The 17,943-nt window shown below is 37.8% G+C and overlaps 1 protein-coding gene across 1 annotated transcript in view; it reads left to right on the plus strand.

The window, feature by feature from the left end:
- The window catches only part of MRPS35 (mitochondrial ribosomal protein S35), a gene marked incomplete at its 5' end in the record, with an annotated part of 20,711 nt that overhangs the window by 333 nt on the left and 2,435 nt on the right, over window positions 1-17,943 (plus strand). The window contains 7 exons of the mRNA XM_010015021.1: window positions 627-629; window positions 1,425-1,465; window positions 2,271-2,438; window positions 2,820-2,880; window positions 6,588-6,727; window positions 8,670-8,779; window positions 10,591-10,660. Coding sequence (XP_010013323.1) covers window positions 627-629; window positions 1,425-1,465; window positions 2,271-2,438; window positions 2,820-2,880; window positions 6,588-6,727; window positions 8,670-8,779; window positions 10,591-10,660 — 593 coding nt within the window. The remainder of the gene's footprint in view (window positions 1-626; window positions 630-1,424; window positions 1,466-2,270; window positions 2,439-2,819; window positions 2,881-6,587; window positions 6,728-8,669; window positions 8,780-10,590; window positions 10,661-17,943) is intronic.

Consider the following 17,943-nt stretch of genomic DNA (forward strand, 5'->3'; position numbering starts at 1 on the left):
GTAGTGCAAATGTTCTGAATAGTCTGAAGACAGAAGTGAGCAAATTGGTGTTTGCTAGACATTGCTAGATTCAAAGAATCGTAGAATGGAAGGGACCATAAAGCTCATTCAGTTCCAATCCGCTGCCATGGGCAGGGACACCTTCTGCTACACCAGGTTGCTCCAAGCCCCGTCCAACATGGCCTTGAACACTGCCAGGGATGGGGCAGCCACAGCTTCTCTGGGCAACCTGTGCCAGGGCCTCACCACCCTCACAGGGAAGAATTTCATCCTAATGTCTAAACTAAACCTCCCCTCTAGCAGTTTAAAGCCATTCACCCTTGTCCTGTCTCTATATGTTCGTGTAAGAAGTCTAAAAAGTCTCTCTCCAGATTTCTTGTGGCCTGCCTTTTGGGACTGGAAGGCTGCTCTAAGGTCTCCCTGGAGCCTTCTCTAGGCTGGAAAACCCCAGCCCTCTCAGCCTGTCTCCATAGGAGAAGTGCTCCAGCCCTTGGAGCCCTTCCCTGGACTTGCTCCAACAGGTCTTATGTTGGGGGCCCTGGAGGTGGGCACTCAGGATTACAGTGGTACAATGGACCTGCATCACATTGCGTGTTTTTTAGGTATTCCAAATAAGAACTTCACAGTTTGTTGTGGGACGTGCTCTCGTGTTAAACATTTGACATCATGCCTGGCCTCAAGCTGAGCTGTTCAGGGGGTTCTGAGTGCAAATGCAAACATGTTTGTCAGGGTTGTAGCAACATTTTTCCAAAGGCTGGGTGGGCATCTGTCATCTGCAGGTTCAGGAGCAGGCTGGGTTCCAGAAAGGGCCTATAAGTGATGTCTGATGTTGGAGGATGTGGCGCTGCAGAAGTGAAATGTTTCTTGCCCTGAAGCTTTAGATATTTGTAAGAGAAATAATAAGATTGGTAAGAATTAAGTATGTCTGCTTGTGAAAACACTGCAAAAATGGCAGATCAAGCCATAAAAGAATGTTGTGTATTAGTTATTGCAGAGCCCCATGTGTATTCTTCAGTTTACATTTTTATATAGCAAGAAGAGGAGAAACAGAATTGTATCTATGAAATACCTAGACAAGGAAAACAAAGTAACTGTGAAATTCACAAGTCTTTCCAAGATGTATGTGGGGCAGGGGTAAAGTCAAATTGATGGGGCAAAAAGAACCCAAACATCCACTCCTAAATCCCATTCAGTGTTTTTTGCTGAATACATTCTGTATTGTAATGTAGCAATAATTAAAAACCAAACAAATCCAAAACTGAAACAGGACACTTAAAAATAGTTGTAATGAGATCCACCTTTGTTTGTCTGACTATTATAAAGGCCACATTGTTTTGGTGGTGTTTTTTTTGGAGGGGGGAGGCGTGAAAGTGTTTAAAATAGAGTTTAATAGTTTGTATTGAAAATGTTTTTATTTTTTTCAGCTTCAGCAAGAAGAGGCAGGACACCACACTTCATAAGACCGGTAAGCACTGAAACTGCTTGCAGTTAACTCGGGTGTCTGAAAAAGTTTTCTAAGCTGTATATCCTAACAGTTTGTACAGGAACCCCTTCTGCAACCAGAACCTGGTGAAACAATTCACTGTGACTATTCCAGAGCCAGCACCTTGCTTCTTGAATCTCCCAGCTGTTTTCAGTCCATGTTCTTATAAAGGCAAAACCATTAACCGTAACAAGCTAACAGCCTGTATTGACACTGTGTACTGCAGATCTTAAAAGTAACTTAAAGTTCTTTTAAAATAAAACCAGACATTTTAATGTTGTTCTTAGTTTGATTTTACAGGATTTGTAGTGGTTGCTTTCTGGCATAATTAAAAAAACACTCATTTTGTGCACAAGTGAAATTGTTCCTTAAAAGTAGAATTAAAATCGATATCTGAATGTTTAATCACTGGGAATTTTCTTATTTATTCCACACATAAATTTCAGAAGTGGTATATTAGGTATTACGATTTTTAAAGACAAATAGTAAACGGGGACCTGGCACATAGTAAATGTATGTACTTCTTTCTAAGCATTTCTGAAATAAAATGCAACTGAAGATTGGGAAAGACCTGCTGCCTAGGCTGTCTTTTGTCTTTTAGACTGTCTTTTGTGGAGTGTCTGTTAAAAATTCCTTTACAGATGAACACTAACTTTTGATGAAAGGTGTCTTGAAATTTCTAGCTGTGGAAGTTTATTCCTGAAATAACTTGTGGGGTTGTTGCTCCTGCTTTGTCTCACAAAACAGTGTGTCTCCCATCAGACTTTTCTGATTTTCAATTTATTAGCATATACCTCCCAGAACTGAGAGGATGGCTGTTGATCAGGACTGGACCAGTGTTTATCCAACAGCAGCTGTGTTTAAACCTGCCTCTGTGCCTCTCCCAATTCGAATGGGTTACCCAGTGAAGAGAGGCGTACCTCCACCAAAAGAAGGCAACTTAGAACTTATGAAGGTAAGACACATGGCATTGGTATGTGCCTTGAAATTCATTATTCTCTAAGTCTGCACTGATCTATTTGTATTAGGTACTGTTTTCTATTATTAAATAGCAAAATACTCTAATTTCTAAAATAAATGGTAACAAATACAAGTGTACTTAGTGAACCAAATCAGGAGAGTTTTTTTAGGATTGTCATGCCTATACTTATGCAATGAGGCCAACTTAAGTCTTCTACTAAATCAGACTGGAGAAGAGTCATCTTATCTGAATATTTTAAGGGTATTGTATTGCCTTAACAAAAATTAAAAGTGTAATCAGATTTCAGTAATGTTCCTTTAGTTATAAACAGACAAAAAGCTGCTATTTTGGTAACTCTTAATATATCTGTTTCAGATTCCCAATTTTTTGCATCTTACTCCTCCTGCAATTAAGAAACACTGTGCAGCTCTTAAAGGTGAGTTGATTTTTATTGTCTACTGTTTTTTAAAAACCATCTCTCAAGAGTTTTAAGGCAATGCAAAATATAACTGTGTGTGGTGAAGAAGGTGAAATGTGGTCGACCTCTGAAGCTGGTTATTTGTCAGCCTTTGGCTAGTGTTGTATGCTTGTTTGTTGCTGCATTGAGTTCTACAGGTGGTAGGCAGATAGGTCCTAGGAATTTTTCAGCACACTGGTAAGACTTTAATTTTAGCTTTCCATTAGGCCCTCCTTGTAGTGGAGAATTTACAGTTTAGTGACTCAGTTCTCAGAAGGTTATCTGTTAAACCTATTAAACCAGGGTTCAATCAGTAGCCATTCCATCATATAATCTATAAGTAATCTATTAATAAATGAAACCTCTGAGAGCAAGGTCTGCTGGGGAGATCCAGGATCTAAAGGAGAGCAAGAGCATCTCTGCCAGCCAGCAAGCCAATAAGGAGAACCTAATCTGGAGGTTAGCCCAAGGAGAAGCAGAGGCACAAGGGACAGGTAGGAGTAGAATCATAGAATCATTTAGGTTGGAAAAGACCTCAAAAATCAAGTCCAACTGTTAACCTAACACTGCCAAGTCCACTAATAAACCATGTCTCAAAGTGCCACATCTACATGTCTTCTAAATACCTTCAAGGATGGTGGCTCAACCACTTCCCTGGGCAGCCTGTTCCAGTGCTCGACAACCTGGTGAAGACATTTTTCTCAATATCCAATCTATACCTCCCTTGGTGCAACTTGAGGCTGTTCTCTCTTGTCCTGTCACTTACTGCTTGGGAACAGAGATTGACATCCACTTTGTTACAGCCTCCTTTCAGGTGGTTGTTGGAGTGATAAGATCTCCCCTCAGCCTGTATAATAAGAGATGAGAGGCCTGTCCTAAGGTGCCTGTAAGCAAATGCTTACAGCATAGGAAACAGGAAGATTTAGAAGTCACATAAATGCAGAGCAGAAGTTTGTATTATTGAGGTACAGGCAGGATAACATGGAGGAGGAGCAAACCTGTAGCCAAAAGCTCAGATGCAAAGCTTTCCCGTGAGATGTGTAGCAAGCTAGTTAAGGGTCAGGATCAGAGGAGAAGCTGAGAAGGATGTCTTGGTGAGCATCTGCCACAGACTGCCTGGTTGAAAAAAAGAAGTGGATGAACAGGTGAGAAAAGCCTCATAGCTGCTTTGATTTTCATGGGGAACTGCAGCCATGTCCACATCTGCTGGAAGGGATAGAATGGAAGCAATCTAGGGGATTTCTGGAGTGTGTTGCAGATAATTTTTTGATGTAGATGCTGGACAGACTGTCTATGGGAAGGCATTGTGTTGCACATGCTACCTGCAAATATGGAAAAGCTGATTGGAGATGTCAAGGTTGCTGGCAACCTTGGTTGCAAAAAGATTGTGGAGTTTAAGATCTTGAGAGAAATGCGGAAGGCAAGTAGGGTATTGAAGGCAGTATCTTGATGCAGATGATTGATGAATTGACTAGGCGATGTGCTTTGGTGGATGATTTGTTCAGAAACAAGGAACAACTGGCAGAGTATATGAAGGTTAGGGGCAGCCTTGGTAACAGTGGTCATAAAACTGTAGCATTTAAAATCCTGAGAGAAGTAAGCAAGACGAACAGTCTGGACTTTGGGAGAGTGATTTTAGCTTATTCAGAAATTTGCTTGGCAGATCTCACAGGGGACTCTCCTGGGGAGCAAACTGACCTCTGAGAACTGGTGGGTGCTTAAGTTCACCTCAAAGAGCAAGAATGGTCCATACCAGTGTGCAGAAACTTTAGCAAGTGTGGCAGAAGGACTGCATGGGTGTGCAGGGAACTCCAGAGTGACCTGAGATGCAAAAAGAAAGTACACAGAAAGTGGAAGCAGGAAAAGATTACCCAGGAGGAAAAGATTTTTGCTTGACCATCTTTAAAAAGGTCTGGAAAGATGCAGGAAAATGCAGGTAAGTCAGCATCGCCATATTCCCTGTAAGGATATGAAGCAAACCTTCCTGGAAGCCATTTCCAAGCACACAGAAACATGCTTTGTAACAAGCTGGCTAACAGTAGAGAGCACAAACTCAGCATGTGTTTAGATAATAACGAACTGGGGAGGAACAAGTGATACACTGTCGTGGTTCAAGCCCAGCCGGCAACTTGGAACCACGCAGCCGCTCACTCACTCCCCCCCTTTTCCTTCCTCCCCCCGCTCCCGGAGGGATGGGGAGGAGAATCGAAGGAATGTAACTCCCACGAGTTGAGATAACAGCTCTCCAGTAACTAAGGTATAATACAAACCACTACTGCTACCAATAATAATGATAAGAGGAATAACAAGGGAAAAGGACACAACCGCTCACCGCCCGCCGACCGATACCCAGCCCGACCCGAGCAGCGATCTGGGCCTTCCGGGTAACTCCCCCCAGTTTATATACTGGGCATGACGTGCTGTGGTATGGAATACCCCTTTGGCCAGTTTGAGTCAGGTGTCCTGCCTCTGCTTCCTCCTGGCTTCCCCTCCTCTCTGTCAAAGCATGAGACTGAGAAAGTCCTTGGTCAGAGTAAACATTACTTAGCAACAACTAAAAACATCGGTGTTATCAGCATTGTTCCCAGACTGAAAGTCAAAAACACAGCACTGCACCAGCTACTAAGAAGGAGAAAAAATGACTGCTGTAGCTGAACCCAGGACATACACGAAAAGCAGAGCTGCCATTCAGAAGGATGTCAACAGGCAAGAAAAAAAACCCATTGCAGGGACTCTCATGAAATTAAACAAAGGCAGCTGCAGAGATCTACATCTGGGATAGAAAAACAGTACAAGCATGGGAAAGGGTCAAACAGCTAGAAAGAAGCATTGCAGAAGAGGCCTTGTGTGCATTTGAAAGTTGAACATGAGTCAGTAATGTGCCCTTGTGGCAAGGAAAGCTAACCACATACTAGATTTTGTTAACAAGAGTGTAGCCACCACATTCAGAAAATTCTTTTTCCTCTGTGGAGTATTGCATCCAGTTCTGAGATCCCCAGTACAAGAAGGATGTGGACCTGCTAGAGGGCAGCCACACAAATGACCAGAGGGATGGAATCCCTCTCCTGTGAGTAAAGGCTGAGAAAGTTGGGGTTCAGCCTGGAGAAGGTTCCAGGGGAACCTTATTGTTGCCTTTCAGTACATAAAGGGGGCTTATAGGAAAGATGGGGAGGGACTTTTTACCAAGTCTTGTGGTGAGAAAGGGCAAAGATTTTAAGATGGAAGAGTAGGTATTTATACTGGACGTAAGGAAGGCATTTTTTACAATGATGGTGGTGAGATGTTGGAAGAGCTTACCCAGAGAAGCTGTGGATGCCACATCATTGGATGTATTCAAGACCAAGTTGGTCAGGACTTTGAGCAGCCTGACAGAGTGAAAGATGTCCTTGGCTATGGCAAGGGGGTCGAATTTGGTCACCTTGAAGGTCCCTTCCAACTTTAGCCATTCTGTGATTGTATTTGGCAATTGTGAGACTTCATCTGGAGTACTGTGCCCTATTTTGGGGAACCCAGTACAAAGACAGACATTGAAATACTGGAGCAAGTCTAGCAGAGACCCTGCCATTATCTAAATAAGTATGGTTTCTATAAATAAAACTTCTTAAAAGACGCATTGCAATAAATTTGAAAAAAACTCCAAACGAACCAACAGGTATTACTTGGAGCGTTTTCTCTTTATTATACAGATTTCTGCACTGAATGGCCAAGTGCTTTGGACAGTGATGAGAAATGTGAACAGCATTTTCCTATTGAAATTGAAACAATAGATTATGTTTCTTCAGGAACATCTATTCGTAATCCCAAAGCAAGAGTGGTGACTTTAAGAGTAAGTGGTATTTTTGGTAAACAGCCTAGTTTGGGTTTGTTTTGTTTTGTTTTTTTTTTAAATCAAAACCTCAAGTGCAAGTATGATATGTTGTAAGGAGATGAGGGAAATGGTTTACTGAATGTATGAATAAAAAGCAGTGGATTTCCTTAAGCATGTTAGAACTGAGGTTGAAAGGTTACAGATGTGTGTTTATAAATGAAGACCAAGCTCTGATACAAACAAAATATTGTAGCTTCTATAAATAGATTCTTCAGAAGAGTGTGTAAGTGCCTTTGTATTCAATGTCTTGCTTAGACTTTCTCATTCCTAATTTATAGAAATGTACAAATATTGAAAGATGGGATGTATGAATGTGGCACTATTAATAAGTATTAAGTTGGCAAGCCTCCAGGCATCAGTATGTATGCAGTAGGAAAGGCAGCCTTCTAATCATAGCATCATGGGATACTTGAGGTTGTGAGGAAGCTCAGGAGTTTTCCAGTCTGACCTTCTGCTCAAAGTAAGGTAGGTATGAGATCAGACCAGGTTACCAGTTGTGTCTTGAAAACCTTCAAGGCTGGAGATGGTAAAACCTCTCTGGACAAACTGATCCAGTGCTTTCCTGTCCTCATGGTAGTAAAGTTAGGATTGTGCTGTGGAGTTGAATGTGTTTTTGAGATGAGATTTGAGCCTACCTTAAGAGCAGCAGCAGCAGCGTGGTCAGTGATAGTTGTGTTCTTACTCTGTCAGTATAGAAGTTCAAATACGGCATGATACCACATGCTTATAACACTGATACAACATCTAATCATGATGACTTTGAGCTGTAATAGTTCATTTTGTCTGTAGGAGTCTTCACTTTCCCTTTATGTTGTGAAACCTTTGGGGATGAAATTTAATTTAGTCTGTCATTGACTTAAATGGGTATTTCGTACCACTGTTAGCAGTAACTTCAGCATCCTGTTGCAGTCATTGGATACTAGAGTTTAACCTTTCTAGTTTTGTCTCCTAATTCAGATCCATGGTCAAGAGCAAGTTTTCACAAATTTGTATGCAGATTAGTAAAAGACTACTATTAGGTTCTCATGTTTTCAATATTCCTCAGCAACTCTCACTTAATAGAAACTCATGTTTCCAATGTCGGGCATTTTTAGACTTTCAAGGTTCTCGACCTTCTTCTTTGCTATTGTGTAAACAGATAGGTAAAACCAGCTTGTTTTACTTTTCATACTTGTTAGTGCACATAGAAACTAGCTTCAGACTAACTTAGTGGGGTGGTGGTGGTGCTTGGGTTTTTTGTTTGTTTTTGTGTGTGTGGTTTTTTTTTTGGTTTTTTTTTTTTTGTTTTGTTTTGGGGTTTTTTACTTTTTCAAATAAATAGTAGTTCTTGGTATATCTAGTATTTGTGGGTTTCCTGGTATTGGAACAGAAGACAAGCCATTCACATTATTGTTTGATCAACTTTATATTGTTATCTGTGTGCATCTCTGCATACTTCTAATTAACTCCTAATAATGATTTTGAGGATTCTGATTTAATGTCTCTTGAACTGATGTCTTCCTCTTTTGGATACTTGTAATAAAGATCTTTGGTATATCTTAGTACTGGTCTGTATTTGGGGGAAAAAATGTAAAAAAGATTATTTCCATATGAAGTAGCTATAAATATGAAATACAGCTTAAAACTAAACTGACAGCACTTTTTTTGCTCTGAAGAAAAGTTTGAGTAGAAGTATTCTCCCCCAGCTGCTCTGACATTTGGATGAAAAGAAATGTATTGTTTGAATATTTATATTATGCTTGCCTTGTGTTAATACTTCTGATATGATACAATCAGAAGAAATTCTGCAAATGCATATTTAATAGCTCTTGAGCAAAGATGCGTCTATCTCAAAATATTTTCAGGGTGCAAAGATTGGATTTATCCAAGCAATTAAAGGTGTTTTCTCTTGTACTTGAAGGTTAAACTTTCTAACTTGAATTTGGATGACCATGCAAAGAAGAAGCTCGTTAAACTTGTAGGAGAGCGGTACTGTAAGGATACAGATATCCTCACAATTATAACAGACAGGTATGGTTACAAAGGAAAGAACATGCCTGTAGCAATGGTCACAGTATAGAAGAGGCTGGGTGTCTTCTAGTAATACCAATTATTGTCTTGGCAAATTATTATGCTTTTTTTTAAGGCTAAAATATGACTTAAACATACCAGTGCTCCTGTTAACTGTTAAAATTATAATGGGCAAATTACACAAGGTCAAACTTAATATTTGTTACATATTGTTAGTTATTGAAGCTCTGTATTTTGAAATCTCGAATCTTATTTTAAAGTAGTCGTCATGTTTCCCAACAGAACCAGTAGGTTCTGCACATAACAGAACCTAGTGGTTCTGTTAGTTTTAACAATGATCTGAAGTTTCAGGCAAGAAAAATTACATTGGTGACTGGATATTTCCCAGTTTTTAGATATTCTAGATATAAACAAGTTATTTACAGTTATATGCAGAAGGCTACATTGGAGAAACATGTTTTGTATTGTCCTGGGTTCAGCTACAGCGTGGTTCCGGGTTGCCGGCTGGGCTTAAACCACGACATGTATGTTGAATTCTGGAGTGTTTAAGAGAATATGTATGTATTCCTAAATTCACAGTACACCTTCATTCACAGCTGCTCTCAGGAAAAATATTATTGATAGTCTTTTTTGTTTGCATGTCTTTATTAGAATTCTTCTTCCCTTCTTGTATTTCCTGTCCTTCAGTATGATGTCCTGTTTTATTCTACACAAAATCAATACAAAATGGATAATATTGTGCACAGCTTTTCTGACTAGACTTGGAAATCTGTATAATTTACAGGGATCACTTGTGCTACCAACCAGTTTCATTTCCCTAGCACAACTTATTTTGTGTCTGAAAGGAGCTTACCCTTTAGAGCATCTGTGAATGGCCTCATGCTGTGTTCCAGAAGAAATTCTTAATGTGCCTGTTGATATTTCACTTTATTTTTAGTATATTCTGAAGCTCAGCCTCTGAGTGGTATCTATTTCTTCAATATAGGATTTTCCAGGCTGGTATTCAGATTGCTTTTAAATGCAAGTCAAAAGCTTGAGTGCTTTTTAAACTTTTATTTGTTAGAATAGTTATAGTCTGTAGTCATTCAGATGAGTGATTTTTAGAGTGTCTTAGATGTAATCTCACATGATGCAGTTTGTTGTGCATCAAAAGGTAGGGGGCAGGGAGGGAGGAGTGAAGGAGCCTGCAGGAAGAGGTGAGTGTGAGAAATAGACAGGTGGTTATGATTGATCAGCATGAGGAAGAGATTACTTGTCATCAAGTTCTTAGCAGATGGTTTTGATGACTAATTTTAAGAAAAACACTGGTTTTGCAGGACTGTGTCTTATCCCAACAGAATTTACTGATGATCTTGTTTTGACTTACAGCTACATTGATGGGAACTTTTCTTCTTACAATTGTTGGCTAGGTCAGTTCTGAACTGTATTTTGTAGCTGTTTTCACCAGTCATGCTCCTTCCTTCAGATCTGGAGATAAAAAATAAATCATGTTTTAAGGGAGTTCAGACTTAACATACTTTAGATTCCACCTTGGCACAGAGGGCAAAGAGGTTTTTAACATTTCCTGAAGATCTGTAAATTCTTGCATTTTGTACACTTTTCTGTTGACTTGTAGATGCCTCTTCTTCTTTGTTCTTAATACTTATGCCTCTCTGATGTTATTCTCAATTATGTGTAATTCAGAAATGCATGTGAATCAAACACAAACTTCCCTAAGCTTCCCTACATTAAACCTTAGAAATTTTAATGTTAACATTTCATTCAAAAGTGGCTTGATTTCAAAAAGACCAGCTTTGTTTTTGAACTTCCAGGTGTCTGCTAAGAAGACAGAACTATGATTATGGCATGCACCTCCTCACAGTTTTGTACCATGAATCCTGGGTAAGCAGTTGTGAATAACTCTTGCTCTCTAATGCACGTGCATGCTTTCTCACAAGTTATAAAAAGTTCCATGACTGTGTGCAGCTTAAATTATCTTAGATTCTTTTCCTCTTCCACCTCACTTTATTTCAAATTTAACCAAGTTAAGTTGCTTATGTTTGAATCTCAATTCCCCGGTCAGCTTAGGGTGCATTTCTTTTAACTTCACAAATGCTATCCTGTTTGTATACATAGTTTGCCTATTTTCAAAAGTTCTCTAGTTTTTGACCTTAATATGAGATTCTTTCCCAATACTTTGTTTCTCACAGCAACGAGCCTAAAACTGACCCTGAGCCTAACGGCAAATGCCTTAATTCTCAGGATTCCTAAATATAGCCAGCATGCTGGGCTGCCTATGCACCATATTCAAATATGAATTAAGTGCATCCAGAAAAATGGTATACTCTGTGATTATCACCTGTTATCTATGCACTTTCAGGCCATGTCTGAGAATGAAAACAAGTCTATTCCAAAGCAGCAGAGGGGTGTGTTACCAGCTTTAGAGCTATGAAAGCTAACAGACAGAACGGTATCTACATTTTGCCTGATTCCAAACTCTTATCTGTTAATTAGAATCTGTCTTGGGTTTTTCCTGGGCTGTAGTAAATCATGGCTGTAGATTAGAAGTATTCTGCTTTGTTTAAATGTAATACTTTATTAGTTACATTAGATATTTATATATAATATAATATAATGCATATAATAAAGTAATACTTTTTTAGTCACACATAGAGATAGACAACAAAAGCTTTCATCATCAGTATATTTCCATAGAAGTATTCTTTTAACTAAATTGTAGCTGTTTGATGAAACCAGATGAGCTCTGATTTCTTCCTGTTTTCAGTTGTTCTGTAGTATTTCAATTAAATCTCCGTATTTAGCATTTTTATGAATTTTAGTGTTCTTGATTTTGATTTTTGCAGCATAAGGAGGATGAGCTATATTTCTGTTTCACTGGAAGTTGCCTTGAAGGATACATTTTGTAATTGTAGAATGCATCAAATTAAATTCAGCTTGTACTAACATCTTAAAAGATACATTTACCTGACATTTCAAGTGCTTTTTCACATGGATATTTTTCTCCCGAAGAGCATTACATTGCATTACAAATCTTAAATTAATGCCAGATCAGTTTCCAGTATTAAGCAATGACAAGAGCTAGACACTGCTCGCTTTATTAATTCCAGACGAACGCCATATCTGTCTTTTGCTCTAGCATTACTTAGTGATGGAAGGAAGGGCTATGTGATATTGCTGTGTGCGTGTTCAGTGTGTATTGAATATGTGCAAGTCTCTTGCTCTTTTGTTACCTTTCAACTTTCATGTTAATATTTGATTAGTTCATCAATCACTTGTAATTGTCTTTGATTTCCATGAAAACTTAATGGTCTCCTGAGACATGACTTTTTAATTTTGTCTGACATATTTTGTTTTGTGTGGGTTTTGTTTGCTTGTTTGTTTTTTTTTTTTCCCATGATCATTGGTAACGCCTTTTAATAACTTGCTGAAAGATAGTTTGATACATGTTGTAAGCCATAAGCAAACAACGTATGGTTTATTTTAATTTGTACAAACTTTAATACTGGAGGGGGATGGGTGGGAAGTGGCCTTCCATGTAGGCAGTAACATCAATCCTGTTTACAGAACTGATTGCAAGGTTTGATGGCTTTCCCAGCAGAGTAATGCCACACTGTTTTAATGCATGTGCATGATGGAATTCAAGAAAAAGATGAGGGCAGCGTTACATTCTTGCTGTGTGAAAGCTGACTGCATATAAATTTTGCCCTCAGTCCTGAAAACTTTGCCTGTTGTTTCTCTTAAATATGGCATACCTCTATAATTTATGCTAATAATGGGTTACTGAATTTTGTGAACCAGCAAAGATGTGAATATATAACACGAAAAATTGTGTGCAGATATAAATCAGGAAATGTAGTTTCAAGTGTAATTATATTTTAATTGCTAGTGATGCATAATTTTATTAGTTACAAACGGGAGCATCCAAGTAGTTTAGGAATCTGAAACCTTTTTAAAAAAATGACAGTTCATTGTGGTTTTGTTGGGTATGTAGTGAACTATGAAGCTGTACAGAAAACTGGCAGCATATTGGTCAATTGATAGTATCTGCTTAGTAAGACAACATGCTGTTTCTTGAGATGAATCTGAACAATGGGAGCAGTATTAATTAGGGGTCTGTATACTGAGGTCTTGGTTCAAAATACTTGAATTACAGGTTGGCCAAAATCTAATGGAGAGCTCAATTTAGTTGAAGTTTTTATTACTTACAGAGGTGCATAAGAAGTGAGAAGTATACCAGAGTGATGCATTTGGCACCTTAGCTTTGATAAATGCAGATAGATACCAGGCCCATGAGTTCAGTTATCATTAAAATATTAATACATTAAAACCTAAGAATGTACATTTATTTTCTTATTTTAAAATACTTGGAGATCTTTTGCATTTTTCATCCAGTTTAATAGTTTTCAGATTATTAATCAAGTATTTGTGTTCTATTTGGGTTTAGAATGTGTTCAGTAGACACCTGACTTGTGCAATCTGGTAAGAATTGAACTTACCTTCTTTGGGCTTTTTCTGTGATTCCTTTCAAATTACCCTTTAGGATTGCGCATGGATTGATTTAATCAATGAAAAGGTCAGATATACTAGGTAGATTGTTAAACAGCAGCTCAATCGCTTGTATTTCTGCAGCCTTTAAACAATAGTACTTCTTGAATGGTGTAACATCTTCTAAACCTGAATGTATTTTTATATAGCAAGTGGTTTTTAAAGAGTAAGAGTTTGCTGCCCTCAAGTGGTTAAAAAGATCATGAACAGATTTCTCCACACTCCTCAGATTAATAGTTTGTCACTAAAAAGTAAAAGTTCTGTTACAAGTTGAAAGCAGAAGGGAGAAACAAGTGCAGCAGGAAGTTAATTTCCCAGGAAAGAAAATCATTCATAGTGATTATGAAAGGGACAAAAATTTGTAAGTTGCAGTCACTTTTTTTGCTCCAAATCCATATCATTTTCAACATGCACAAATGGAAGTTGAGTGGACAATATTATTTTACATTACACAGCTGAGATCTTGAAAGATTAGTGACAAGTTGCCCTTACATTTTCTATTCTCCAGTGTGTTTCTTAGAGTAAAAGGTCTAATCTAACATACCAGGAATAACAGTGGAGTAATGCTGATAATGATAATACTTCTGAACTTTTGCTTTTTCTAGTAATGTGGTTACAAGAGTCTGATAAAAAAGATTCAAGACTTAAAAAAACAGTAAGGAAGAAGGAATATAGAAATAGGGATAAGTGGAAAGTGGCTACTGAATGTGTACAGTAATTGCCAAGGGTGTTCTGGGTGCATCACTTTGCAATGTATTTGCATTGTAGACATTAATAGTACTTGAAATGAAGGGACAGGAAAGTTGAAGCAGAAAGGGGAGGGAAGGAAAAAAACTGGAAGAATGGCACTAGAGGCTTGAGTAAAATTTATCTGTGAACCCCAAAGCTATGTAGTTAGAATGAATTTGAGGGAAGTGTCCCACATTTCTTTTGCATTCCTTTTTAAGTAGAGTATTTGACTGCAAGGCACTATTGGGGTGGGGAATCTGTGTATGCATGCAGCTCAGTGGATGTTTTTACATATCCATTGGTGATAATCCTAAAACACATTCTGTAGCTTTTCTCTAGACCAATTGGCACTTAAATTGTGTTGTCTTTTTTTCATCTGTAGTCATTTTAAACCACTAGGAGTAAGCATATTTCTTTTCACTTCAGGTTGTGCCAGTAGAACTTTGTAACGGTAGAATTTTACAGTTTTCACTGTAGCAGTTTACCTTGTAATTCAGCCTAAAATATTTGAAAGGATACGAGTCCACTTCTGAAACTTAAGCAAGTCTCCGGCTACTTAGGTTTCAAAATTATACTTCATGTTCTGAACACTCAGGATGTTACGACACATGGGTTGCAGAGTTAAGATGGGAGGTGGAGGGAGAAAATCTGAAGTCTTGCTGAAACAACTCTCCCTGGGCAGAAGAAAATTCATTGAATGGTTCATTGAATGAAAAGGAAGGCTGTAGCCTAGTGATTAGAGCTTGTACGTGGGAGAGACAGATGTAGAGCTCGGGGCATCTTTTAGTATATCTGAAGAATGTTTAGTGTAAATCTCCTGATTTTGAGATCTTAGAAGAATGAAGTGTAATATAATTATCCCCTTCCTACAATAGTGTTCTTTCTCATCATGTCCTTATATATGGTTTAAATAACACAAACTGTGGCTGAAGTAAGGGTGGTCTGTAAATGTTGTAATATATACTTTGTTTTGAAGTATGTTTTACATTTCATTTTGCACTCACCAGTGCTCAAAATCTAACAACCTGAGGCTTCATCATTAATTTGAGTCAGGAAAGATAAAGCTAAGTGACATAGTAGATGATAAATTTAGTAAAGATTCTCTGATGATCTGAATTCAGACATATAAAATCGAAGGAAAGAGTTTTGCTGACAGGGAATCTGCATTGTAGTGAAAAAAGGTTAAACTTTTTTTGCTTCTGTTGCCTGGAACCACAAAGGATAAAACATTGAAGCAAAAAGTTGATTTCAAAATTGTCTTTGTAGCATTTCAGACTGTAGTAGGCTTTGTGTAGTACCTTGTGTTTAAGCCCTGTGTTGCTTGAGAAACAAGACTCCTTTTTGAAGCAGAGATATAAATTTTACATGTGTTCAATTTTCAGTCTAAATGTCAGAGTGAAATGACGTCTTATCGGGCATAATAAAATGCTCCCTAAGATCATAATCTTACAAACTGAGTTAGATAAATAACTTACAAATGACTGTCAGACGACTGGATTTTCTAGAAAATACACACAGCCACTTCAGCCAGAGAAGTGGGGTGTTGTCCTTCTTTTATAAAAAGGTGACCTAGATGATGTTGACTGCTGAGGACACTTAAGTTGGTGACAGAACCAGAAATTAAGCCTGTGAGTATCATTAAGTATGAGAGCATCTCTTACTTCCAATACTATTTTTTTAGGCAAAGCTCTTTCTTCTCTACCTATTCTCCTTTCTGTTTTGCATTTGTTCCTTACTGGAATGTTTAGTTGTTGCAGTATTTCTTGTGACTCCCGGATGCTCTGGAGGCTTTATTTGCCCTGTGCCATTGCTGTATTTATCCCAGGCTCCATAGAGTTTGAAATCTGACTTGCAACTTAAAGGACTTTCCTTCTCCTGAAAAAGAAATCCCACTGAAATACTTGGTCTTGCTAAGCATAAAAAGCATTAACATTTTAAGCGTTCAAACCATTGACAAGAAAATTGACTCACATGAGTCATGTTTTTAATTGCCTTGAAGATTTTTGTGTGCCACTTACAAATTCTAGTTAAAATACTTTTTTCCCCAAAGAAACAGCAGAGAACTGATTTATACTGTGTCAACACTTCAGATTAAGCACTATAAAGGCTCGTAAACCTTGAAAAATAACTGGCTTAAACTGTAGCATAGAAGGTTTTATTTGAAACAAATTGATATGTGGTTTATGACATTAAAGAAAAAAAAATAATATTTGCATTAGGAAGTGTAAAAAAAAAAAATAAATCTTCCGTGCCTCGTTAGTAATAGGTTTAGTTCCTTTGACTTATATATGAAAAGTTTTCTGTTGATTTTTTGTTGGTTCCCCTCCACCCCACTTCAGTTCCTATTGAAAGTTTTGGTAAGAGAAACAGTTGAAATTATCAGCTGAGTGTATCTTCAGCCAGGTTGGTTATTACTGAGATTCTGCCTAATACATGATAGAATGAAGCAATCATTTTTTAGTGCATTCATTGAAGAAAAATACATTCTTCATTTCTAACCTTGTACGCTAAGTGGGGATTTTAGAAAAATGTCACACAATGGCACACTTGTATTTCCATTTTCACAGGCACATTCTCATTTTTAAGACATTTTGTGAAGTGTTCACTGACATTTTAAATTTGCAGGGACAAAATAACTAACAAAACTTTGAGTAACAAAGACCTCATTTTTGAAGTTTCTTTCATTGTCTCATTAGTTTTCTTCATAACGCTTTAAATAAAGACTACAACACTTGTAGCATTGCCACTATTCAGTTCATAGGTGCTTGTCTACCTACAGCACTTTTTCAAATGAATATATAATTCCAGATTCACTTTTTCTCTTGCAATAAATCTGGTTGGAAAGGTATTTAAGTTTTGCTCAATACAGTCAGTTTGCAAATATCTGGTTTCTGTTGAGTTTCCTGTTTGTGATGTATGTCTGGACCTGTGTACAGTAGGATAACTTTTCATTTTGAGGCACGGCCACCAACACTGCAGCAATGGATACTGGCTTCTTGTAGCAGGGCTGAGGAATGGATTTTGAAATCTCCCCCTACTGTCAAATCTCTTCCTGCCTCCCTTTTCCCCAGAAGTCAGATTATATTTTAAGATCAATTTTGACACACCATTCTACTGGGAACGATTCCAAGGAAGAAATACTGAAGAGTTTCTTTGACCTCCTTTAAAACCTTACTCTGTATTGCTCAAAAGAGAGGGGGAAATTTTAATCTATTTATCAGCATGCATCTCCAAAATCCTGTTAAGTTAATGTGTGCAGAGAAGGATTTTCCTGAAGAGATAAATGTAATGTAACTGTAATTAGTTTTTATCTCTACTATAACTTAAAGGTGTTTAAAAGCTTCACAGTGATCTTTTGTTTGAACTTCAAACATGAGTTTGGTCCAGGGAGTGACCAGGGGTGATACCCATATTCCCTTACTCTTGAGAAACCCTATTCTTGTGAGAGAAGCTTTTGCTTTAAAATCCTTTTGGGAGTTTAGGAAAAAAATGTCTTGGATAGCCATTATGCAGATAAACAAGGGATATGTAAACCAGGATGATGTAGTTAATTTAAAACTATCTAAATCTCCACATTGAATTGCAGTATTTTTCAAACTTAGAAGGAATTCTTTGCTATACCTACTTGTTCCACTACTGTTTCAGCAATACAGGCTGTCCTTTATTTTTTTTTCCCTCTAAAAATTGAATGAGGTTCTTTCACTTCTGTGTTGTATTGTGTCCAGGCTTTAATGTCAGATATATGAGCCTTTTAGCAGTGTTAATCACTGTTTCTGACTAAACATTTGGACTTGGAGATTTAAAAGATAAGCGATTCCATTTACCAGGTGCAGCATGCAGCATTTTTTAAAGTATTTTTAAATTCAGATAGAGACACCCAAGCACAGAGA

Source organism: Nestor notabilis, unplaced genomic scaffold (genome assembly GCF_000696875.1).
Source record: "Nestor notabilis isolate BGI_N333 unplaced genomic scaffold, ASM69687v1 scaffold45, whole genome shotgun sequence".
Lineage (NCBI taxonomy): Eukaryota > Metazoa > Chordata > Aves > Psittaciformes > Psittacidae > Nestor > Nestor notabilis.